This window comes from Scyliorhinus canicula, chromosome 12 (assembly GCF_902713615.1).
Source record: "Scyliorhinus canicula chromosome 12, sScyCan1.1, whole genome shotgun sequence".
Lineage (NCBI taxonomy): Eukaryota > Metazoa > Chordata > Chondrichthyes > Carcharhiniformes > Scyliorhinidae > Scyliorhinus > Scyliorhinus canicula.
The window spans coordinates 95827201-95853149 of NC_052157.1; the positions used below are offsets into that span (position 1 = coordinate 95827201).

Below are 25949 nucleotides of genomic sequence, written 5' to 3' on the forward strand. Positions count from 1 at the left end.
GACCCAAAAAACCTGTTCAGTTCCTCAGCCATTTCCTCATTTCCCATTATTAAAACTCCCTTCTCATCCTCTAAAGGACCAATATTTACCTTAGCCACTCTTTTTTGTTTTATATATTTGTAAAAACTCTTACTGTCTCTTTTTATATTCTGAGCAAGTTTACTCTCATACTCTATCTTACTCTTTATAGCTTTTTTAGTAGCTTTCTGTTGCCCCCTAAAGATTTCCCAGTCCTCTCAATCTCCCAGCAATCTTTGCCACTTTATATGCTTTTTCCTTCAATTCCTCTCCCTTATTTCCTTAGATATCCACGGTCGATTTTCCCTCTTTCTACCGTCCTTCCTTTTTGTTGGTATAAACCTTTGCTGAGCACTGTGAAAAATCGCTTGGAAGGTTCTCCACTGTTCCTCAACTGTTCCACCATAAAGTCTTTGCTCCCAGTCTACCTTAGCTAGTTCTTCTCTCATCCCTTTGTAATCTCCTTTGTTTAAACACAAAATACAAGTATTTGATTTTACTTTCTCACCCTCCATCTGTATTTTAAATTCCACCATATTGTGATCGCTCCTTCCGAGAGGATCCCTAACTATGAGATCATGAATCAATCCTGTCTCATTACACAGGACAAGATCTAGGACCGCTTGTTCCCTCGTAGGTTCCATTACATACTGTTCTCGGAAACTATTGCGGATACATTCTATAAACTCCTCCTCAAGGTTGCCTTGACCGACCTGGTTAAACCAATCGACATGTAGATTAAAATCCCCCATGATAACTGCTCTACCATTTCTACATGCATCAGTTATTTCTTTGTTTATGGCCTGCCCCACCATATCGTTACTATTTGGTGGCCGATAGACTACTCCTATCAGTGACTTTTTCGCCTTACTATTCCTGATTTCCACCTAAATGGATTCAACCTTATCCTCCATAGCACCGATGTCATCCCTTACTATTGCCCGGATGTCATCCTTAAATAACAGAGCAACACCACCTCCCTTACCATCCACTCTGTCCTTCCGAATAGTTTGATACCCTCGGATATTTAACTCCCAGTCGTGATCATCCTTTAACCATGTTTCAGTAATGGCCACTAAATCATAGTCATTTACGATGATTTGTGCCATCAACTCATTTAGTTTATTCCGAATACTACAAGCATTCAGGTAAAGTACACTTATGTTGGTTTTTTTACCTCTGTTTTGAATCTTAACATCTCCAGTTTTATTCCTTTTGTTATTACTGGGCCTATTCACTGAGCTCCCCTCAGTCACTGTACCTTGTACTGTCGCCCTTTTAGATTTTTGACTATGTCTTCTCTGCCTTGCACTTTTCCCCTTATTTCCTTTTGCTTCTGTCTCTGTTTTACTACCTTCCAACTTCCTGCATCGGTTCCCATCCCCCTGCCACATTAGTTTAAACCCTCCCCAACAGCTCTAGAAAACACCCCCCCTAGGACATCGGTTCCAGTCCTGCCCAGGTACAAACAAAGTACAAAGAAAATTACAGCACAGGAACAGGCCCTTCGGCCCTCCCAGCCTGCGCCGATCCAGATCCTTTATCTAAACCTGTCTCCTATTTTCCAAGGTCTACTTCCCTCTGTTCCTGCCCGTTCATATACCTGTCTAGATGCTTCTTAAATGATGCTATCGTGCCCGCCTCTACCACCTCCGCTGGTAAAGTGTTCCAGGCACCCACCATCCTCTGCGTAAAAAACTTTCCACACACATCTCCCTTAAACTTTCCCCTTTTCACCTTGAAATCGTGACCCCTTGTAACTGACACCCCAACTCTTGGGAAAAGCTTGTTGCTGTCCACCCTGTCCATACCTCTCATAATTTTGTAGTCCTCAATCAGGTCCCCCCTCAACCTCCGTCTTTCCAACGAAAACAATCCTAATCTACTCAACCTTTCTTCATAGCTAGCACCCTCCATACCAGGCAACATCCTGGTGAACCTCCTCTGCACCCTCTCCAAAGCATCCACATCCTTCTGGTAATGTGGCGACCAGAACTGCATGCAGTATTCCAAATGTGGCCAAACCAAAGTCCTATACAACTGTAACATGACCTGCCAACTCTTGTACTCAATACCCCGTCCGATGAAGGCAAGCATGCTGTCTGCCTTCTTGACCACTCTCTCAACCTGCGTTGCCACCTTCAGGGTACAATGGACCTGAACTCCCAGATCTCTCTGCACATCAATTTTCCCCAAGACCCTTCCATTGACCATATAGTCCGCTCTTGAATTTGATCTTCCAAAATGCATCACCTCGCATTTGCCTGGATTGAACTCCATCTGCCATTTCTCTGCCCAACTCTCCAATCTATCTATATTTTGTTGTATTCTCTGACAGTCCTCCTTGCTATCTGCAACTCCACCAATCTTAGTATCATCTGCAAACTTGCTAATCAGACCACCTATACCTTCCTCCAGGTCATTTATGTAGATCACAAACAACAGTGGTCCGAGCACGGATCCCTGTGGAACACCACTAGTCACCCTTCTCCATTTTGAGACACTCCCTTCCACCACTACTCTCTGTCTCCTGTTGCCCAGCCAGTTCTTTATCCATCTAGCTAGTACACCCTGAACCCCATACGACTTCACTTTTTCCATCAACCTGCCATGGGAAACCTTATCAAACGCCTTACTAAAGTCCATGTATACGACATCTACAGCCCTTCCCTCATCAATTAACTTTGTCACTTCCTCAAAGAATTCTATTAGGTTTGTAAGACATGACCTTCCCTGCACAAAACCATGCTGCCGATCACTGATAAGTCTATTTTCTTCCAGATGTGAATATATCCTATCCTTCAGCATCTTCTCCAACAGTTTGCCTACCACTGACGTCAAGCTCACAGGTCTATAATTCCCTGGATTATCCCTGCTACCCTTCTTAAACAAAGGGACAACATTAGCAATTCTCCAGTCCTCCGGGACCTCACCCGTGCTCAAGGATGCTGCAAAGATATCTGTTAAGGCCCCAGCTATTTCGACCCTCGCTTCCCTCAGTAACCTGGGATAGATCCCATCCGGTCCTGGGGACTTGTCCAGCTTAATGTCTTTTAGAATACCCAAAACTTCCCCCTTCCATATGACAACTTGACCGAGAGTATTTAAACATCCATCCCTAGCCTCAACACCCGTCTTGTCCCTCTCCTTTGTGAATACCGATGCAAAGTACTCATTAAGAATCTCACCCATTTCCTCTGAGTCCACGCATAAATTCCCTCTTTTGTCTTTAAGTGGGCCAATCTTTTCTCTAGTTACCCTCTTGCTCCTTACATACGAATAAAATGCTTTGGGATTTTCCTTAACACTGTTAGCCAAAGATATTTCATGACCCCTTTTAGCCCTCTTTATTGCGCGTTTGAGATTCGTCCTACTTTCCCGATATTCCTCCAAAGCTTCATCAGTTTTGAGTTGCCTCGATCCTATGTATTCTTCCTTTTTCATCTTAGCTAGTCTCACAATTTCACCCGTCATCCATGGTTCCCTAATCTTGCCATTTCTATCTTTCATTTTCACAGGAATATGTCTGTCCTGCACTTTAATCAACCTTTCCTTAAAAGACTTCCACATTTCAAATGTGGATTTACCCTTAAACAGCTGCTCCCAATCCACATTCCCTAGCTCCTGCCGAATTTTGTTATACTCTGCCTTTCCCCAATTTAGTATTCTTCCTTTCGGTCCCCTTTTGTCCTTGTCCATGAGTATTCTAAAACTTACGGAATTGTGATCGCTATTCCCAAAGTAATCACCGACTGAAACATCAACCACCTGGCCGGGATCATTCCGCAATACGAGGTCCAGTATGGCCCCTTCCCGAATTGGACTATTTACATACTGCTCTAAAAAACTCTCCTGGATGCTCCTTACAAACTCTGCTCCATCTACGCCTCCAACACTACACAAATCCCATTCAATGTTGGGGAAGTTAAAATCTCCCATCACGACCACCCTATTGCTCCTACATTTTTCTATAATCTGTCTGCATATTTGTACCTCTACTTCATGCTCGCTTTTGGGAGGCCTGTAGTAAAGTCCCAACAATGTTACTGCACCCTTCCTATTTCTCAGCTCCACCCATATTGCCTCAGTGCTCGAATCCTCCATCATGCCCTCCTTAATCACAGCTGTGATATCATCTCTGACGAGTAATGAAACTCCTCCACCCCTTCTACCTCCCTCTCTATCCCTCCTGAAGCATCTATACCCTGGGATATTCAGTTGCCAGTCCTGCCCTTCCCTCAACCAAGTCTCAGTAACACCAATAGCATCATATTCCCAGGTACTGATCCAAGCCCTAAGTTCATCTGCCTTACCTGCTACACTTCTCGCATTAAAACAAATGCACCTCAGACCACCTTTGTGTTCATCATCTCTTCCCTGTCTACTTTTCCCCTTAGTCACATTGAGTTTATTGTCTCGTACCTTACTGGCTTTAGTTGCTGCTTCTTTACTGACCTCTAACTTCCTAATCTGGTTCCCATGCCCCTGCCACATTAGTTTAAAACCTCCCCAACAGTGTTAGCAAAAGCACCCCCTAGGACATTAGTTCCAGTCCTGCCCAGGTGTAGACCATCCGGTTTGTAATGGTCCCACCGCCCCCAGAACCGGTTCCAATGTCCCAAAAATCTGAACCCCTCCCTCCTGCACCATCTCTCAAGCCACGTATTCATTCTGACTATTCTTGAATTTCTACTCTGACTGTCCCGTGGCACTGGTAGCAATCCTGAGATTACTACCTTTTGAGGTCCTACTTTTTAACTTATCTCCTAACTCCCTAAATTCTGATTGTAGGACCTCATCCCTTTTTTTACCTATATTGTTGGTGCCTATATGCACCTCGACAACTGGCTGTTCACCCTCCCCCTTCAGTATGTCCTGCAGCCGATCGGAGACATCCCTGACCCGAGCACCCGGGAGGCAACATACCATTCGGGAGTCTCGTTTTCGACCACAGAAACGCCTGTCTACTCCCCTTACAATTGAATCCCCTGTGACTATAGCCCTGCCAATCTTTTCCCCGCGCTTCTGTGCAGCAGAGCTAGCCACGGTGCCATGAGCCTGGCTGCTACTGCCTTCCCCTGGTGAGTCATCTCCCCCAACAGAATCCAAAACGGTATACCTGTTTTGGAGGGAGATGGCCGCAGGGGACACCTGCACTGCCTTCCTGCTCTTTCTCTGCCTTTTGGTCACCCATTCCCTGTCTCCGTTACCAATCCTAACCTGCGGTGTGACCAACTCACTGAACGTGCTATCCACGACCTCCTCAGCATCCGCAGCTCCAGAGCCGTCATGCGGTCTAACGGGAGCTGCAGCTGGACACACTTCCCGTACATGAAGAAGTCAGGGGCATCGGCCGCGTCCCTGAACTCCCACATTGCGCACGAGGAGCATAACCTCCGGTTTTTCTGGTCCCACCTCCCCCAGAACCGGTCCCAATGCCCCAGGAATTTGAATCCCTCCCTCTTGCACCATCTCTCGAGCCACGCATTCATCCTATCTATCCTGACATTCCTACTCTGACTAGCTCGTGGCACTGGTAGCAATCCTGAGATTACTACCTTTTGAGGTCCTACTTTTTAGTTTAACTCCTAACTCCCTGAATTCCGCTTGTAGGACCTCATCCCGTTTTTTACCTATATCGTTGGTGCCTATGTGCACCACGGCAGCTGGCTGTTCACCCTACCCCCCCAGAATGTCCTGCAGCCGCTGTGAGACATCCTTGACCCTTGCACCAGGAAGGCAACATACCATCCTGGAGTCTCAATTGCGTCCACAGAACCGCCTGTCTATTCCCCTTATGATCGAGTCCCCTATCACTATAGCCCTGCCATTTTTCTTCCTGCCCTGCTGTGCAGCAGAGCCAGCCACGGTGCCATGAACCTGGCTGCTGCTGCCTTCCCCTGGTGAGCCATCTCCCCCAACAGTATCCAAAGCGGTATATCTGTTTTGCAGGGAGATGACCGCAGGGGACACCTGCACTGCCTTCCTACTCTTGCTCTTTCTTTTGGTCACACATTTTCTATCTCCCTCATTAATTTTCACCTGCGGTGTGACCAACTCGCTAAACGTGCTATCCACGACCTCCTCAGCATCGTGGATGCTCCAAAGTGAGTCCATCCGCAGCTCCAGAGCCATCAAGCGGTCTAACAGGAGCTGCAACTGAACACACTTCTTGCACGTGAAGGAGCCAGGGACAGTGGACGTGTCCCTGAGCTCCCACATCGCACACGAGGAGCATGACATGGGTCTGGGATCTCCTGCCATGTCTTAAACCTTAGGTAAACTTAGACAACAACAATTTCAAAATAAAAATAAATAAATTAGACAATGAAAAGAAAAACTACTTACCAATCACTTACCGGGTTTAAAAAGCACCTTCTCTCACTCTGCACCGAATTACCTCACTGCACCAAATTACCAAGTTGCAATCCCACTCTCGATGTGACTCACTCAGGATGTGTCTCCTTGAAAAGCGCTAGCTTACTGAGTGCGCTCTCTCTGTCTTTTATGCAGATTTTTATGTGGGGTACACGAGTATAGGGATATCTAGATACACCATGTGGACTGGGGTACACGAGTATAGGGATATCTATAGACACCATGTGGAATATGGGGTACATGAGTATAGGGATATCTATAGACACCATGTGCAATGTGGGGTATACGAGTATAGGGATATCTATAGACACCGTGGGGTGCACGAGTATAGGGATATCTATAGACATCGTGTGGAATGTGGGGTCCACGAGTATAGGGATATCTATAAACACCATGTGGAATGTGGGGTCCACGAGTATAGGGATATCTATAAACACCATGTGGAATGTGGGGTCCACGAGTATAGGGATATCTATAGACACCGTGTGGAATGTGGGGTCCACGTGTATAGGGATATCTATAGACACTGTAGGGAATGTGGTGGACACGGGTATAGACATATCTATAGACACCGTGTGGAACGTGGGGGGCACGAATATAGGGATATCTATAGACACCGTGTGGAACGTGGGGTCCACGAGTATAGGGATATCTATAGACACCATGTGGAATGTGGGGGGCACGAATATAGGGATCTCTATAGACACTGGGGGATAAGAGTATAGGGATCTCTATAGACACCATGTGGAATGCGGGGTACACGAGTATATGACTATCTATAGACACCACATGGACTGTGGTGGACACGGGTATAGACATATCTATAGATACCGTGTGGTATGTGGGGTACACGAGTATAGGGATATCTATAGTCACCGTGTGGTATGTGGGGTACACGAGTATAGGGATATCTATAGACACCATGCGGAATGTGGGGTACACAAGTATAGGGATATCTATAGACATCATATGGAATGTGGGGTACACGAGTATAGTGATATGTATTGACACCGTGTGATATGTGGGGCACACGAGTATAGGGATACCTATAGACACAATGTGGACTGGGGGGCACGAGTATAGGGATATCTAGACACTCTGGGGTACACGAGTATAGGGATATCTATAGACACCATGTGGAATATGGGGTACACGAGTATAGGGATATCTATAGACACCATGTGGAATGTGGGGTACACGAGTATAGGGATATCTATAGACACCATGTGGAATGTGGGGTATATGAGTATAATATCTATAGACACCGTGTGGTATGTGGGGTACACGATTATAGGGATATCTATAAACATCGTGTGGAATGTGGGGGGACACGAGTATAATGATATCTATAGACACCGTGTGGAATGTGGGGGGACACGAGTATAGGGATATCTATAGACACCGTGTGGTATGTGGGGTACACGAGTATAGGGATATCTATAGACACCATGTGGAATGTGGGGGGACACGAGTATAGGCATATCTATAGACACCATGTGGAATGCGGGGTACACGAGTACAGAGATATCTATAGATACCATGTGGAATGTGGGGTCACGGCTATAGGGATATCTATAGGCACCGTGTGGAATGCGGGGGACACGAGTGTAGGGATATCTATAGACACTGTGGAATGTGGTGTACACGGGTATTGGAATATCTATAGACACTGTGGAATGTGGGGTAGACTAGTTTAGGGATATCTATAGACACCGTGTTGAATGTGGTGGACACGGGTATAGGGATATCTATAGACACCGTGTTGAATGTGGGTGGACACGAGTATAGGGATATCTATAGACACCGTGTGGAATGTGGTGGACACGGTATAGGGATATCTATAGACACTGTAGGGAATGTGGTGGACACGGGTATATGGATATCTATAGACACCGTGTGGTATGTGGGGTATACGAGTATAGGGATATCTATAGACACCATGTGGAATGTGGGGGTCACGGGTATAGGGATATCTATAGACACCATGTGGTATGTGGGGGACACGAGTATAAGGATATCTATAGACACTGTGGGGAACACGAGTATAGAACATAGAACAGTACAACACAGAACAGGCCCTTCGGCTCTCGATCTTGTGCCGAGCTTTGTCTGAAACCAAGATCAAGCTATCCCACTCCCTGTCATTCTGGTGTGCTCCATGTGCCTATCCAATAACCGCTTGAAAGTTCCTCAAGTGTCCGAGATAGCTTTCGACACCCTGTGGACTGTGGGGGACACGAGTATAGGAACACCTCTAGACACTGTGGGGGACAAGTTGTTGGGTAGCACAAGTGGATAGCACTGTGGCTTCTCAGCGCCAGGGTCCCAGGTTCGATTCCCTGCTGGGTCACTGTCTATGCGGAGTCTATCTATATGGCTATCTATAGACACCACATGGACTGTGGTGGACACGGGTATAGGGATATCTATAGATACCGTGTGAAATGTGGGGACACGAGTATAGGGATATCTATAGATACCGTGTGAAATGTGGTGGACACGGGTATAGGGATATCTATAGATACCGTGTGAAATGTGGTGGACACGAGTATAGGGATATCTATAGACACCATGTGGGCTGGGGGGCACGAATATAGGGATATCTACAGACACCATGTGGAATGTGGGGTATATGAGTATAGGGATATCTAGTCACCGTGTGGAATGTGGGGTACACGAGTATAGGGATATCTATAGACACCATGTGGTATGTGGGGTACACGAGTATAGGGATATCTATAGACACCATGTGGGCTGGGGGGCACGAATATAGGGATATCTAAAGACACCATGTGGAATGTGGGGTACACGAGTATAGGGATATCTATAGACACCATGTGGAATGTGGGGTACACGAGTATAGGGATATCTATAGACACCATGTGGAATGTGGGGTACACGAGTATAGGGATATCTATAGATACCATGTGGAATGTGGGGTCACAGCTATAGGGATATCTATAGACACCGTGTGGAATGTGGGGGGACACGAGTAAAGAGATATCTATAGATACCATGTGGAATGTGGGGTCACGGCTATAGGGATATCTATAGACACCGTGTGGAATGTGGGGGGGAGACGAGTGTAGGGATATCTATAGACACCGTGTGGTATGTGGGGTACACGAGTATAGGGATATCTATAGACACCGTGTGGAATGTGGGGGGGAGACGAATATAGGGATATCTATAGACACCGTGTGGTATGTGGGGTACACGAGTATAGGGATATCTATAGACACCATGTGGTATGTGGGGTACACGAGTATAGGGATATCTATAGACACCATGTGGAATGTGGGGGTCACGGGTATAGGGATATGTATAGACACCATGTGGTATGTGGGGGACACGAGTATAAGGATATCTATAGACACCATGTGGTATGTGGGGGACACGAGTATAAGGATATCTATAGACACTGTGGGGAACACGAGTATAGAACATAGAACAGTACAACACAGAACAGGCCCTTCGGCTCTCGATGTTGTGCCGAGCTTTGTCTGAAACCAAGATCAAGCTATCCCACTCCCTGTCATTCTGGTGTGCTCCATGTGCCTATCCAATAACCGCTTGAAAGTTCCTCACGTGACCGAGATAGCTTTCGACACCCTGTGGACTGTGGGGGACACGAGTATAGGAACACCTCTAGACACCGTGGGGGACAAGTTGTTGGGTAGCACAAGTGGATAGCACTGTGGCTTCTCAGCGCCAGGGTCCCAGGTTCGATTCCCTGCTGGGTCACTGTCTATGCCAGGGGTGGGCAAACTTTTCCGTGCAAGGGCCGCATTCAGAAATTCACAATTCACAAAGGGCCGCATAGTATATTAAGTAAAACAATTACTTCACCCGGTTATGATTCTGGGCGCCTCATATAGAACATAGAACAGTACAGCACAGAACAGGCCCTTCGGCCCTCGACGTTGTGCCAAGCAATGATCACCCTACTCAAGTCAACGTATCCACCCTATACCAGTAAGTAACCCAACAGCCCCCCCACCCATTAACCTTTAAAAAAAAAAAATTTAAAAAAAAAAAAAAAAATTTTTTTTAAAAAAAATTTTTTTTTTTTTTTTTAATGACTTGGTGGGCCGCAGAAATACCTTTGGCGGGCCGCATGCGGCCCGCGGGCCGTAGTTTGCCCACCCCTGGTCTATGCGGAGTCTGCACGTTCTCCCCATGTGTGCGTGGGTTTCCTCCGGATGCTCCGGTTTCCTCCCACAGTCCAAAGACGTGCAGGTTAGGTAGATTGGCCATGTTAAATTACGCTTAGTGACCAAAAGGTTAGGAGGGGTTACTGGGTTACGGGGATGGGGTGGAAGTGAGGGCTTAAGTGGGTCGGTGCAGACTCGATGGGCCGAATGGCCTCCTTCTGCACTGTATGTTATATGTACCTTGTTTGTAATACTCTATGACACCGTGTGGAATGTGGGAGACCAAACTATAGGGATATCTATAGACATGTGGACTGTGAGGGGCCGAGTATAGGGATATCTACAGACACCGTGTGGACTGAGGGACACGAGCATAGGGATACCTGTTGGCACTGGGGGGCACAAGCATAGGGATATCTATAGACACTGGGGGCACGAGCATAGGGCTACCTATAGACACTGTGGGGGCACGAGCATAGGGCTACCTATAGACACTGTGGGGCACGAGCATAGGGCTACCTATAGACACTGTGGGGGCATGAGCATAGGGCTACCTATAGACACTGTGGGGCATGAGTATAGGGCTACCTATAGACACTGTGGGGCACGAGTATAGGGATATCTATAGACACTGTGGGGGCACGAGCATAGGGCTACCTATAGACACTGTGGGGGCACGAGCATAGGGCTACCTATAGACACTGTGGGGCACGAGCATAGGGCTACCTATAGACACTGTGGGGGCACGAGCATAGGGCTACCTATAGACACTGTGGGGCATGAGTATAGGGCTACCTATAGACACTGTGGGGCACGAGTATAGGGATATCTATAGACACTGTGGGGGCACGAGCATAGGGCTACCTATAGACACTGTGGGGGCACGAGCATAGGGCTACCTATAGACACTGTGGGGCACGAGTATAGGGATATCTATAGACACTGTGGGGGCACGAGCATAGGGCTACCTATAGACACTGTGGGGGCACGAGCATAGGGCTACCTATAGACACTGTGGGGCACGAGCATAGGGCTACCTATAGACACTGTGGGGGCACGAGCATAGGGCTACCTATAGACACTGTGGGGCATGAGTATAGGGATATCTATAGACACTGTGGGGAACACGAGTGTAGGGATACCTTTCGACACCGTGTGGACTGTGGGGGACACGAGCATAGGGATACCTATGACACTGGGGGACAAGAGTATAGGGATCTCTATACACACTGTATGGACTGTCTATGGGACATCAACAAAGAAGAAAGATAGGTACAGCACAGGGACAGGCCCTTCTGCCCTTTTTACTGATCCTGATGTCCTAACTAAAAAAAAGCTACCTTGATTTGATCCTCCAAAATGCATCACCTCTCATTTGTCCGGATTAAACTCCCATCTGCCATTTCTGTGCTCAAGTCTCCAATCTATCTTTATCCTGTTGTATCCTCTGACAATCTTCGGCACTATCAGCAACTCCGCCAATCTTTGTGTAATCCACAAATTTACTGATCAGACCACCCACATTTCCCTCCAGCTCATTTATATATACGACAAACAACAGAGGTCCCAGCACTGATCCCTGCGGAACAGCACTAGCTACAGATCTCCATTCTGAAAAACACCCTTCCATTGCTACTCTCTGTCTTCGATAACCAAGCCCATTCTGTATCCACCTAGCCAGCCTACCCAATATCCCACGAGATTTTAGTTTTTGCACCAGCCTGCCATGTGGGGCCTTGTCAAAAGCCTTACTAAAGTCCATATAAACTACATCCACAGCTCTTCCCTCATCAATTTTCTTTGTCACTTCTTCAAAAACAACTCAATCAAGTTGGTGAAACATGACCTTCCCCGGACAAAACCATGCTGCCTGTCACTGACTAGTCCATTTTCCTCCAAATGTGCACATAACCTGTCTCTCAGTATTTTTTCCAAAAGCTTCCCCACCACTGATGTCAGACTCACTGTTTTATAATTTGCTAGATTATCTCTGCTTCCTTTCTTAAACAAGGGAACAACATTGGCTATTCTCCAGTCCTCTGGAACCTCACCTATGGTCAAAGAGGATGTAAAGATATCAGTTGTTTCCACAACTATTTCTCCCCTTGCCTCCCGCAGGAACTTGGGATAGATCCCATCTGGCCCCGGGGACTTATCTACCTTAATGAAATTTAGGATACTCAACTCTTCCTCCTTTGATATATTCGAGTTCTGAAGAGAGCTCACACACATATCCCTGGCCTCCACGTCCGTCATGTCCCTGACCTCCACGTCCGTCATGTCCCTGACCTCCACGTCCGTCATGTCCCTGACCTCCACGTCCGTCATGTCCCTGACCTCCACGTCCGTCATGTCCCTGACCTCCACGTCCGTCATGTCCCTGACCTCCACGTCCGTCATGTCCCTGACCTCCACGTCCGTCATGTCCCTGACCTCCACGTCCGTCATGTCCCTGACCTCCACGTCCGTCATGTCCCTGACCTCCACGTCCGTCATGTCCCTGACCTCCACGTCCGTCATGTCCCTGACCTCCACGTCCGTCATGTCCCTGACCTCCACGTCCGTCATGTCCCTGACCTCCACGTCCGTCATGTCCCTGACCTCCACGTCCGTCATGTCCCTGACCTCCACGTCCGTCATGTCCCTGACCTCCACGTCCGTCATGTCCCTGACCTCCACGTCCGTCATGTCCCTGACCTCCACGTCCGTCATGTCCCTGACCTCCACGTCCGTCATGTCCCTGACCTCCACGTCCGTCATGTCCCTGACCTCCACGTCCGTCATGTCCCTGACCTCCACGTCCGTCATGTCCCTGACCTCCACGTCCGTCATGTCCTTCTCCCTGGTGAACACCGATACAAAGTACTCATTAAGGATTTCACCCATTTCTTGTGGTTCCACGCATAACTTCCCTCCATTGTCCTTCAGTGGGCCTTATCTTTCTCTTGCAACCCTCTTGCTCTAATATATGCATAAAAAGCCTTTGGATTCTCCTTTTCCATTTTTGCTAAAGATATTTCATGGCCCCTTTTAGCCCTCCTAATTCCACGTCCAAGTTCCTTCCAACTTTCACTGTGCTCTTCAAGGGCTTCATCAGTTTTTAAGATGCCTCGACCCGCCGTATGCTTCCTTTTCCCTTTTGACTACGTTTAAAATTTCCCTTGTCATCCGTGGTTGCCGAATCCTGCCATTTCTATCCTTCATTTCTGCGGGGACATTCCTGTCCTGCTCTTCAATCAACCGGCATTTGAAAGCTTCCCACATGTCAGACGTGGATTTGCCGTCAAATAGCCGCTCCCAATACACATTCCACAGATCCTGTCTAATTTTGATTTATTTGACCCTCGCCCAATTAAGCAACCATGGGTCGCTCTTTTTTTTTATAATATTAATCTTTATTGTCACAAGTAGGCTTGCATTAACACTGCAATGAAGTTACTGTGAAAAGCCCCAAGTCACCAGTTTTCGGCGCCTGTTCGGGTACACTGAGGGAGAATTCAGAATGTCCAAAAGATCTAACAGCACGTCTTCCGGGACTTGTGGGAGGAAACCAGAGCATCCGGAGGAAACCCACGCAGACACGGAGAACGTGCAGCCTCCGCACAGACAGTGACCCAGCAGGGAATCAAACCTGATTTGCTGTGAAGCAACAGTGCTACCCACTGTGCTACCGTGTTGCCCACAAAAGCAAAGTGGAGAATGTGGGCATAACCATGATTACCCAAAATCCGGGGAAGGCGCCGGGACCGGACGGATTCCCGGCGGACTTCTACAAAAAATTTGCGACAGCGCTGGCCCCGCACCTGCGGGAGATGTTCACAGACTCGCTAGCTAAGGGCACACTGCCACCCACGTTTGCACTAGAGTGCTGAGCTTGTGGCATTTGAGTGCTACAGTGAGAGTTTGGTGACTGAGGGAGTTAGGTGAGGAGGGAGTAAGGTGTTCCTTACATTTCATTTCCTATATTTATCAAAGAGCGTGAAGGGAGCCAGGAGTTTAGAGTACAGCTGACTGGGAGCAGAGTCGGAGGGCGGAGGTCCAGTTGGTCCACAGGGCAGGTAATTCTGTAAAGTAAGAGGGGATGGAGGCTAGGGCAGTTGCATGCTCCTCCTGTAGGATGTGGGTGGTGAGGGATACCACTGGTGTCCCCGCTGACTATACCTGCGGGAAGTGCACCCAACTCCAGCTCCTCAGAGACCGTGTTAAGGTACTGGAGCTGGAGCTGGATGAACTTCGGATCATCCGGGAGGCAGAGGGGTTCATAGAGAAGAGTTACAGGGAGGTAGCCACACCAAAGGTACTGGACAAGAGTAGCTGGGTTACAGTCAGGGGAAAGAAAACTAACAGGCAGACAGTGCAGGGATCCCTCGTGGCCATTCCCCTTCAAAACAAGTATACCGTTTTGGATGCTGTTGGGGGGGATGACCTACCGGGGGAAGGCCCCAGCGGCCAGGTCTCTGGCACTGAGTCTGGCTCTGGGGCTCAGAAGGGAAGGGGGGAGCATAGAAAAGCAATAGTAATAGGAGATTCAATGGTTAGGGGAATAGATAGGAGATTCTGTGGTCGCGAGCGAGACTCCCGAAAGGTATGTTGCCTCCCGGGTGCCAGGGCCAGGGATGTCTCTGATCGTGTCTTCAGGATCCTGAAGGGGGAGGGTGAGCAGCCAGAAGTCGTGGTGCACATTGGTACCAACGATGTAGGTAGGAAAAAGGGTGTGGAGGTAATAAACAAGTTTAGGGAGTTAGGCTGGAAGTTAAGGGCCAGGACAGACAGAGTTGTCATCTCTGGTTTGTTGCCGGTGCCACGTGATAGCGAGGCTAGGAATAGGGAGAGAGTGCAGTTGAACACGTGGCTGCAGGAATGGTGTAGGAGGGAGGGCTTCAGGTATTTGGATAATTGGAGCGCATTCTGGGGAAGGTGGGACCTGTACAAGCAGGACGGGTTGCATCTGAACCAGAGGGGCACCAATATCCTGGGGGGGAGGTTTTCTAGTACTCTTCGGGAGGGTTTAAACTAATTTGGCAGGGGAATGGGAACCGGATCTGTAGTCCAGCAACTAAGGTAGACGATAGTCAGGACGCCAAAGCACGTAGTGATGCAGTGGGGAAGGTAACAATGACAAAGGAGAGTACTTGCAGGCAAGGAGATGGGTTGAAGTGTGTATACTTTAATGCAAGAAGCATCAGGAATAAGGTGGGTGAACTTAATGCATGGATCGGTACTTGGGACTACGATGTGGTGGCCATCACGGAAACTTGGATAGAAGAGGGGCAGAAATGGTTGTTGGAGGTCCCTGGTTATAGATGTTTCAACAAGATTAGGGAGGATGGTAAAAGAGGTGGGGGGGGTGGCATTGTTAATTAGAGATAGTATAACAGCTGCAGAAAGGCAGTTCGAGGGGGATCTGCCTACTGAGGTAATATGGGTTGAAGTTAGAAATAGGAAAGGAGCAGTCACCTTGTTGGGAGTGTTCTATAGGCCCCCCAATAGCAGCAGAGATGTGGAGGAACAGATTGGGAAACAGATTCTGGAAAGGTGCAGAAGTCACAGGGTAGTAGTCATGGGCGACTTCAACTTCCCAAACATTGAGTGGAAACTCTTTAGATCAAATAGTTTGGATGGGGTAGTGTTTGTGCAGTGTGTCCAGGAAGCTTTTCTAACACAGTATGTAGATTGTCCGACCAGAGGGGAGGCCATATTGGATTTAGTACTTGGTAATGAACCAGGGCAGGTGATAGATTTGTTAGTGGGGGAGCATTTTGGAGGTAGTGACCACAATTCTGTGACTTTCACTTTAGTAATGGAGAGGGATAGGTGCGAGCAACAGGGCAAGGTTTATAATTGGGGGAAGGGTAAATACAATGCTGTCAGACAAGAATTGAAGTGCAGAAGTTGGGAACATAGGCTGTCAGGGAAGGACACAAGTGAAATGTGGAACTTGTTCAAGGATCAGGTACTGCGTGTCTTTGATATGTATGTCCCTGTCAGGCAGGGAAGAGATGGTCGAGTGAGGGAACCATGGTTGACAAGAGAGGTTGAATGTCTTGTTAAGAGGAAGAAGGAGACTTATGTAAGGCTGAAGAAACAAGGTTCAGACAGGGCGCTGGAGGGATACAAGATAGCCAGGAGGGAACTGAAGAAAGGGATTAGGAGAGCTAAGAGAGGGCATGAAAAATCTTTGGCGGGTAGGATCAAGGAAAACCCCAAGGCCTTTTACACATACGTGAGAAATATGAGAATGACTAGAGTGAGAGTAGGTCCGATTAAGGACAGTAGCGGGAGATTGTGTATTGAGTCTGAAGAGATAGGAGAGGTCTTGAACAAGTATTTTTCTTCAGTATTTACAAATGAGAGGGGCCATATTGTTGGAGAGGACAGCGTGAAGCAGACTGATAAGCTTGAGGAGATACTTGTCAGGAAGGAAGATGTGTTGCGCGTTTTGAAAAACTTGAGGATAGACAAGTCCCCCGGGCCTGACGGGATATATCCAAGGATTCTATGGGAAGCAAGAAATGAAATTGCAGAGCCGTTGGCAATGATCTTTTCGTCCTCGCTGTCAACAGGGGTGGTACCAGAAGATTGGAGAGTGGCGAATGTCGTGCCCCTGTTCAAAAAAGGGAATAGGGATAACCCTGGGAATTACAGGCCAGTTAGTCTTACTTCGGTGGTAGGCAAAGTAATGGAAAGGGTACTGAGGGATAGGATTTCTGAGCATCTGGAAAGGCATTGCTTGATTAGGGATAGTCAGCACGGATTTGTGAGGGGTAGGTCTTGCCTTACAAGTCTTATTGAATTCTTTGAGGAGGTGACCAAGCATGTGGATGAAGGTAAAGCAGTGGATGTAGTGTCCATGGATTTTAGTAAGGCATTTGATAAGGTTCCCCATGGTAGGCTTATGCAGAAAGTAAGGACAGTAAGAAGTCTTACAACACCAGGTTAAAGTCCAACAGGTTTGTTTCAAACACGAGCTTTCGGAGCACGGCTCCTTCTTCAGGTGAATGGAAAACCTGAAGAAGGAGCCGTGCTCCGAAAGCTCGTGTTTGAAACAAACCTGTTGGACTTTAACCTGGTGTTGTAAGACTTCTTACTGTGCTCACCCCAGTCCAACGCCGGCATCTCCACATCAGAAAGTAAGGAGGCATGGGATAGTGGGAAATTTGGCCAGTTGGATAACAAACTGGCTAACCGATAGAAGACAGAGAGTTGTGGTGGATGGCAAATATTCAGCCTGGAGCCCAGTTATCAGTGGCGTACCGCAGGGATCAGTTCTGGGTCCTCTGCTGTTTGTGATTTTCATTAACGACTTGGATGAGGGAGTTGAAGGGTGGGTCAGTAAATTTGCAGATGATACGAAGATTGGTGGAGTTGTGGATAGTGAGGAGGGCTGTTGTCGGCTTCAAAGAGACATAGATAGAATGCAGAGTTGGGCTGAGAAGTGGCAGATGGAGTTTAACCCTGACAAGTGTGAGGTTGTCCATTTTGGAAGGACAAATCTGAATGCGGAATACAGGGTTAATGGTAGGGTTCTTGGCAATGTGGAGGAGCAGAGAGATCTTGGGGTCTATGTTCATTGTTCTTTGAAAGTTGCCACTCAAGTGGATAGAGCTGTGAAGAAGGCCTATGGTGTGCTAGCGTTCATTAGCAGAGGGATTGAATTTAAGAGCCGTGAGGTGATGATGCAGCTGTACCAAACCTTGGTCAGGCCACATTTGGAGTACTGTGTGCAGTTCTGGTCACCTCATTTTAGGAAGGATGTGGAAGCTTTGGAAAAGGTGCAGAGGAGATTTACCAGGATGTTGCCTGGAATGGAGAGTAGGTCATACGAGGAAAGATTGAGGGTGCTGGGCCTTTTCTCATTGGAACGGAGAAGGATGAGGGGCGACTTGATAGAGGTTTATAAGATGATCAGGGGAATAGATAGAGTAGATAGTCAGAGACTTTTTCCCCGGGTGGGACACACCATTACAAGGGGACATAAATTTAAGATAAATGGTGGAAGATATAGAGGGGATGTCAGAGGTAGGTTCTTTACCCAGAGAGTAGTGGGGGCATGGAATGCACTGCCTGTGGTAGTAGTTGAGTCGGAAAATTTATGGACCTTCAAACGGCTATTGGATAGGTACTTGGATTAGGGTAGAATAAGGGAGTGTAGGTTAACTTCTTAAGGGCAGCACGGTAGCATTGTGGATAGCACAATTGCTTCACAGCTCCAGGGTCCCAAGTTCGATTTCGACTTGGGTCACTGTCTGTGTGGAGTCTGCACATCCTCCCCGTGACTGCGTGGGTTTCCTCCGGGTACTCCGGTTTCCTCCCACAGTCCAAAGATGTGCAGGTTGGGTGGATTGGCCATGACAAATTGTCCAAAATTCTATGATTAACCTAGGACAAAAGTTTGGCGCAACATCGTGGGCCGAAGGGCCTGTTCTGTGCTGTATTTCTCTATCTCACGTTAGCACAGGCCTCAATCTCGCTGATACCTAAGAAAGACAAAGACCCAACGGAATGTGGGTCATACAGACCCATATCTCTGCTGAACGCAGACGCCAAAATACTGGCCAAAATCCTAGCCAAAAGGCTAGAAGACTGTGTACCTGAGGTGGTCACAGAGGACCAGACGGGCTTCGTCAAAGGTAGACAGCTTACCGCGAACATCAGGCGCCTGCTGAACGTGATAATGACCCCCTCCGGGGAGAGAACACGAGGTGATCGTCTCCCTGGACGCAGAAAAGGCCTTCGACAGAGTCGAATGGAAATACCTCATAGAGGTACTGGAGCGGTTCGGGCTTGGAACAGGGTTCACCGCTTGGGTAAAGCTCCTATACAACGCTCCCATGGCGAGTGTACGGACCAACAATACCAACTCCCAATACTTCCAGCTGCACAGGGGCACCAGACAAGGATGCCCACTGTCCCCGCTGCTGTTCGCACTAGCAATCGAACCGCTAGCAATCGCGCTCAGGGCAGCAAAAAATTGGAGGGGGATCCGAAGGGGAGGTAGAGAGCACAGAGTCTCACTCTATGCGGATGATCTGCTCCTCTATATCTCGGACCCACAAAGCAGCATGGACGGAATCATCGCGCTCCTGAAAGAGTTTGGAGCCTTCTCGGGCTACAAACTCAACATGAGCAAAAGTGAGATCTTCCCAGTACACCCGCAAGGGGGGGGGGGGGGGGCAGCACTAAAGGGGCTGCCGTTCAAACAAGCCCGAAATAAATTCCGCTACCTGGGGATCCAAATAGCCCATGACTGGAAAGGGATCCACAAATGGAACCTCACCAGCCTGACGGAGGAAGTTAAAAAGGACCTGCAAAGATGGAACACACTCCCGCTCTCCCTCGCGGGGAGAGTCCAGACGATCAAAATGAACGTACTGCCCAGGTTCCTCTTCCTGTTTAGATCCATTCCGATCTACATCCCCAAGGCCTTTTTCAAAGCGCTGGACAAACATATCATGGCATTCGTATGGGGGGGTAAAAATGCTAGGATCCCAAAGAAGGTCATACAAAAAACAAAATCCAGGGGGGGGCTAGCCCTCCCGAATCTACAATTCTACCATTGGGCGGCAACAGCCGAGCGAGTAAGGGGATGGATCCAGGAGCCAGAAGCCGAGTGGGTGCGTGCGGAGGAGGCCTCCTGCATGGGAACCTCCCTCCAGGCCCTCGCCACGGCAGCACTCCCATCCCCACCCAAAAAACACTCCACCAGCCCAGTGGTGACAGCCACCCTCCAATCCTGGAACCAACTGCGGCAGCAATTTGGCCTGTACAAAATGTCGGACAAGGCTCCCATCTGCAACAACCATAGGTTCAAACCAGCACTGATTGACGCCACCTTCAAAAGGTGGAGGCAGGACGGGGGGACACTGACAGTCAGGGACCTATACACGGACGTCAGGATCGCAACACTGGACGAACTGACAGAGAAATTTCAGCTAGCTGGGGGGAACGAGCTACGGTACCTGCAGCTCAAAAACTTCCTACGAAAGGAGACAAGGACGTACCCACAACCGCCACGACAGACACTACTGGAAGACCTACTGGACGCAAGTATCCTAGAGAAAGGGAACTGTAGTGACATGTATGACCGACTGGTAGATAGGGACGACACCGTACTGGACGCAACAAGAAGGAAATGAGAGGACGACCTGGGGATGGAGATAGGGTGGGGACTCTGGAGTGAAGCACTGCATAGGGTCAACTCCACCTCCACGTGCGCAAGGCTCAGCCTGACGCAACTAAAAGTGGTACATAGAGCCCACTTAACGAGAAACCGTATGAGTAGGTTCTTCCCGGAGGTGGAGGACAGATGTGAGCGGTGCCAAAGAGGCCCGGCCAACCACGCCCACATGTTCTGGTCTTGCCCCAGAGTTGTGGAGTACTGGACAGCCTTCTTCAAGGCTATGTCCAAAGTGGTGGGGGTGAGGGTGGAGCCATGCCCGATAGTGGCGGTCTTCGGGGTTTCAGACCAGCCAGATCTATTCCTGGGGAGGAGGGCGGATGCCCTTGCCTTTGCCTCCCTGATTGCCCGCCGTAGAATCCTGTTTGGCTGGCGGTCAGCAGCACCACCCAGAGCTGCAGACTGGCTGTCCGACCTCTCGGATTCTCTCCAAATGGAGAAAATCAAATTCGCCATCCGAGGGTCGGACGACGGCTTCCACAGAACATGGGAGCCATTCATGCAACTGTTCCGGGACCTGTTTGTGGCCAACGTACATGAGGAAGAATAGTCGGGTGGCCAAGAACCAGGGGAAAATGGACGGGAATCGGGGGAAGGTAGTCGGGGGGAGGGGGGGGGGTTACGGGCTCGGTATGGGGGTTTGATGGCAAGCCAAGGCCCAAAACCAAACTATAAATAAATGCATGTGCCTCGGCCATATTGGGGAATGTAAAATATGTATGCTGGCTAAAGGGGGCGGCCACAATTGTTGTTATGAAGAGGCTTACCTGTAAATATTCATGTTAAATTTTTGTGTTTTCCTTTTTTTTTTTCTCTCTCTCTAATAATTTGTCATATATAAAATATGAAAACTCAATAAAAAACATTTATAAAAAAAATGATTACCCAAAATCTTATAGAATTATGGTCACTGAGCCCAAAATGCTCCCGCACTGGAACATAATCACCTGGCCTGGCTCATTCCCCAATACCAAGTCTGGTATGATTCCTCCCTGGTTGGATTGTCAACATACGGTATCAAAAAGCCCTCCTTGGCACACCTGACAAATTGCTCTCCATCCGAGCCCCTGGCTGTAAGGGATTCCCAGTCAATATGGGGGAAGTTAAAGTCACCCATCACAACTACCCTGCTTTTTTCACACCTTTTAGTATCTGACTACACAGCTGCTGCTCTGTCTCCTGCAGGCTGTTGGAAGGTCTATAGTACACTCCCGACATTGTGATTTTGCTCTTCTTATTCCTGAGCTCCACCCATAATGCCTCACTACAAGATCTCTCCAATATGTCCTCCCTCAACACAGCTGTGATCTGCTCCCTAATCAGCAATGCAACTCCCCCACCTCTATTGTTTCCCCTTCTGTCCCATCTAAAATAACGATATCCCGGAATGTTAAGCTGCCAGTCCTGCCCCTCTTTTAATCATGACTCCATCATATTTCCAGTAAGAAGTCTTACAACACCAGGTTAAAGTCCAACAGGTTTGTTTCGAATCACTAGCGACATGAATCCAAGGTCCAAGTAAGCTTCGGGTAAGCGTTCTCCAAGGCGGTCCTCCGAATGCTCGACAACGCAGAATCGCCGAGCAGAAACTTATAGCCAATTTCCCCACCTGTGCTCCAAAAGCTAGTGATTCGAAACAAACATGTTGGACTTTAACCTGGTGTTGTCAGACGTCTTACTGTGCTCACCCCAGTCCAACGCCGGCATCTTCACATCATATTTCCATGCAGTAATCCAAACTCTCAGTTCATCTGTCTTACCTGTTATATTTGTGTGTGGGGCGTCTGAATAGGCATCTCTGTAGACACCAGATGGACTGTTCTGTGCGACATTTGTACAGTGATCTCTGTTGACAGTGTATGGACTGTGTGGGGGCAAAAAGTATAGGGATCTCCGTAGACGCTTGGACTTTGTATGGGACCTCTATAGACATTTGCAATAGCCGCTCCCAATCCATAGGCCGACACGAGTATAGTGATCTCTGTAAACACCAAATGGACTGTTTGTATCATCGGTATAGGGATCTCTATACACACAGTATGGACTGTGTGTGGGATCTGATTATAGGGATCTCCATATGAACTGTGTGGAACACGAGTATAGGTTTCTCTATAGACACCATATGGACCATATGTGGGACACTAGGAAAAGGATCTCCACAGACACCATATGGACTCTGTGGGGGACACAAGAATAGGGATCTCTATAGACACCATTGGAATTTGTGAGGGACATCAGTATTGGAATTTCTATAAACACCGTATAGAATGTATATGGCACGAGTATAGTGATCGCTATAGACACCAGTGGGACATCTAAATAGCGATCTCTCTATATAGACACCCTATGGACTCCTGTGTGGGATATTTGTATAAGGATCGCTATAGACACCATATGGACTGGGGTCGTGGGACACCTGTATATGGATCTCCAGCGACACCCTATGGGCTGTGTGTGGGAAATGAGTATAAGGGCCTGTATAGACACTATGGAGATCCCTATACTTGTGTCTCTATGGACACTGTCGATTGTGTGTTGTACATGAGCATAAGGATCGCTTTAGACGCTATGTGGACTGTGTGGGTCACGAGTATAGGAATGTCTATAGACCGGGTATAGATTGTGGGACATCTGAATAGCGATCTCTACAGACACTGTGTGGAACACAAGTATAATGCTTCTATAGACACCGTATGGGCTGGGGTCTCCAGATACCGTATGTACCATACGAGAATTGGGGTCTTTATAGACACTGTATGGACTGTGTGTGGGACATGAGCATTTGGATCTCTGTAGACACCGTATGGACTGTATGTGGGACACAAATATTGGGGTCTATATGGGCACCGTATGGATTTTGTGTGGGACATGAACATTTGGATCTCTATAGTGTTACGGGCCAGTGTTTAGAGAACACCAATGTATATCATGGAGTTTATCTGACCCACAACTTTAAATAGATTTTGGATATGGGGAGCACAAGGGCCCACTTTCCAGATGTGATGCAACAGAGACCTTAAAGTATTTTTAAACAAAAGAATATTTATTCTATGAATCCAGTTAACATTTTATAAATTCACAGTAAACAGTTTATCAAGTATCAACCCTGACCACCCCCCAAAAGATACAGTACTCTATAGTTAACCCTTAATAACTTCCCAAACATCCATAAGTTAAACCCTTTTTAAATTAAGACAGCAGGTTTAAATTCTCTCCAGAAACAGGTATTACTTTGAAAACATCAAGTGATTTAGAGACATTCTTTAGATTGTAGAGAGAGAGAGATCATAACATCATCTTGCTGTGAATGCAGCTCTCCAACTCTGAAAACGGAATTAAACACACTGCAGCTGCCAGCTTAAAACAAAAGTAAAAGGCAGACAGACAGCCCAGCTCCACCCACACACTGACATCACTGCAGCTATTTGATAAACACCCATTTCTTAAAGGTACATCCACCTGACAATAGGCACTGTATGTACTGTGTGTGGGACATGAGCATTTGGATCTCTATAGACACCGTATGGACTGCATGTGAAACACGAGTATCACAAGTATTGGAGTCTCTATGGAGAGCGTATGGATTGTGTGTGGGCCCCTGTATTAGGATCTCTGTAGACACCGTATTGGCTATGTGTAGGACACGAGCATTTAGATCTCTATAGACATCGTATGGGTTTCGTGTGGGACACGGATACTGGGGTCTTTATAGGCACCGTATGGATTGTGGGTCACGAGTATTAGGGTCTCTATGGACATCGTATGGACTATGTATGGGAGACGAGCATTTGGATCTGTACAAACACCGTATGGACAGTGTGTGGGAGACGGGCATTTTGACCTGTAGACACCGCAAGGGCTGTGTGTGGGACCCGAGTAGTGGGTCCCTATGGACACCCTATGGACTGTATGTGGGACACAGTATTGGGGTCTCGATGGACACCCTATGGACTGTATGTGGGGAAACTAGTATTGCGGTCTCGGTCTCTATAGACACCGTATGGACTGTGTGGGACTTAATTATCGGGGTCTCTAGGCACTGTATGGATTATGTGTGGCACACCCGTATCGGGGTCTCCACAAGCAACATATGCAGTCTAATTTGTTCGGAATGAGATATCTCTAGTTTTCACTGCTCTGGTCAGAGTCCGCAGATATTTCTGGAACAATTTAATGCTGTTCTTTTTCTCAGGATAGCGCTGACTTTTGGGATCATGACTTCAAAAGCTGAAGATGTGTTCACTCTGACCAAGGAGGATGAAGCTACAGGCGTGACCGGCAGGTAACATCTCCTAAAACACCCCCCCCCCCCCCCCCCCCCCCCCCCGTCTCCCATCCCACCGCGGAACCGACCGACTTGATCTCTTGTAGTTGGCTCCGTCCCACCGCGGGATCGGCTGGCTTGCTGTTCAGTCACTCTCCCCGTCCCAATGCAGAATCGGCCGGCTTGCTGTTCAGTCACTCTCCCCGTCCCAATGCAGAATCGGCCGGCTTGCTGTCCTGTCGGTCTCCCCGTCCCACTGCAGGATCGGCTGGCTTGCTGTTCAGTCACTCTCCCCGTCCCACTGCAGAATCGGCTGGCTTGCTGTCCTGTCACTCTCCCCGTCCCAATGCAGAATCGGCCGGCTTGCTGTTCAGTCACTCTCCCCGTCCCACTGCAGAATCGGCTGGCTTGCTGTCCTGTCACTCTCCCCGTCCCACTGCAGAATCGGCTGGCTTGCTGGCCTGTCACTCTCCCCGTCCCACTGCAGAATCGGCTGGCTTGCTGTCCTGTCACTCTCCCCGTCCCACTGCAGAATCGGCTGGCTTGCTGTCCTGTCACTCTCCCCGTCCCACTGCAGAATCGGCTGGCTTGCTGTCCAGTCTCTTGCCCCACCCCACTGCAGAATCGGCTGGCTTGCTGTCCTGTCGCTCTCCCCGTCCCACTGCAGAATCGGCTGGCTTGCTGTCCTGTCACTCTCCCCGTCCCACTGCAGAATCGGCTGGCTTGCTGTCCAGTCTCTTGCCCCACCCCACTGCAGAATCGGCTGGCTTGCTGTTCTGTCGGTCTCCCCGTCCCACTGCAGAATCGGCTGGCTTGCTGTTCTGTCGGTCTCCCCGTCCCAATGCAGAATCGGCCGGCTTGCTGTCCTGTCACTCTCCCCGTCCCACTGCAGAATCGGCTGGCTTGCTGTCCTGTCACTCTCCCCGTCCCAATGCAGAATCGGCCGGCTTGCTGTTCA

The 25949-nt window shown here is 48.4% G+C and overlaps 1 protein-coding gene across 2 annotated transcripts in view; it reads left to right on the top strand.

Moving 5' to 3' along the window:
- rabac1 (Rab acceptor 1 (prenylated)) overlaps positions 1-25949 on the top strand; it is a 91286-nt gene that overhangs the window by 10558 nt on the left and 54779 nt on the right. The window contains exon 2 of one of the 2 annotated variants that reach the window (XM_038813548.1): positions 24920-25009. In XM_038813548.1, the coding sequence (XP_038669476.1) occupies positions 24942-25009 (68 nt within the window). In that variant the 5' untranslated portion in view covers positions 24920-24941. The remainder of the gene's footprint in view (positions 1-24919; positions 25010-25949) is intronic. The other variant, XM_038813549.1, reaches the window with a different exon arrangement.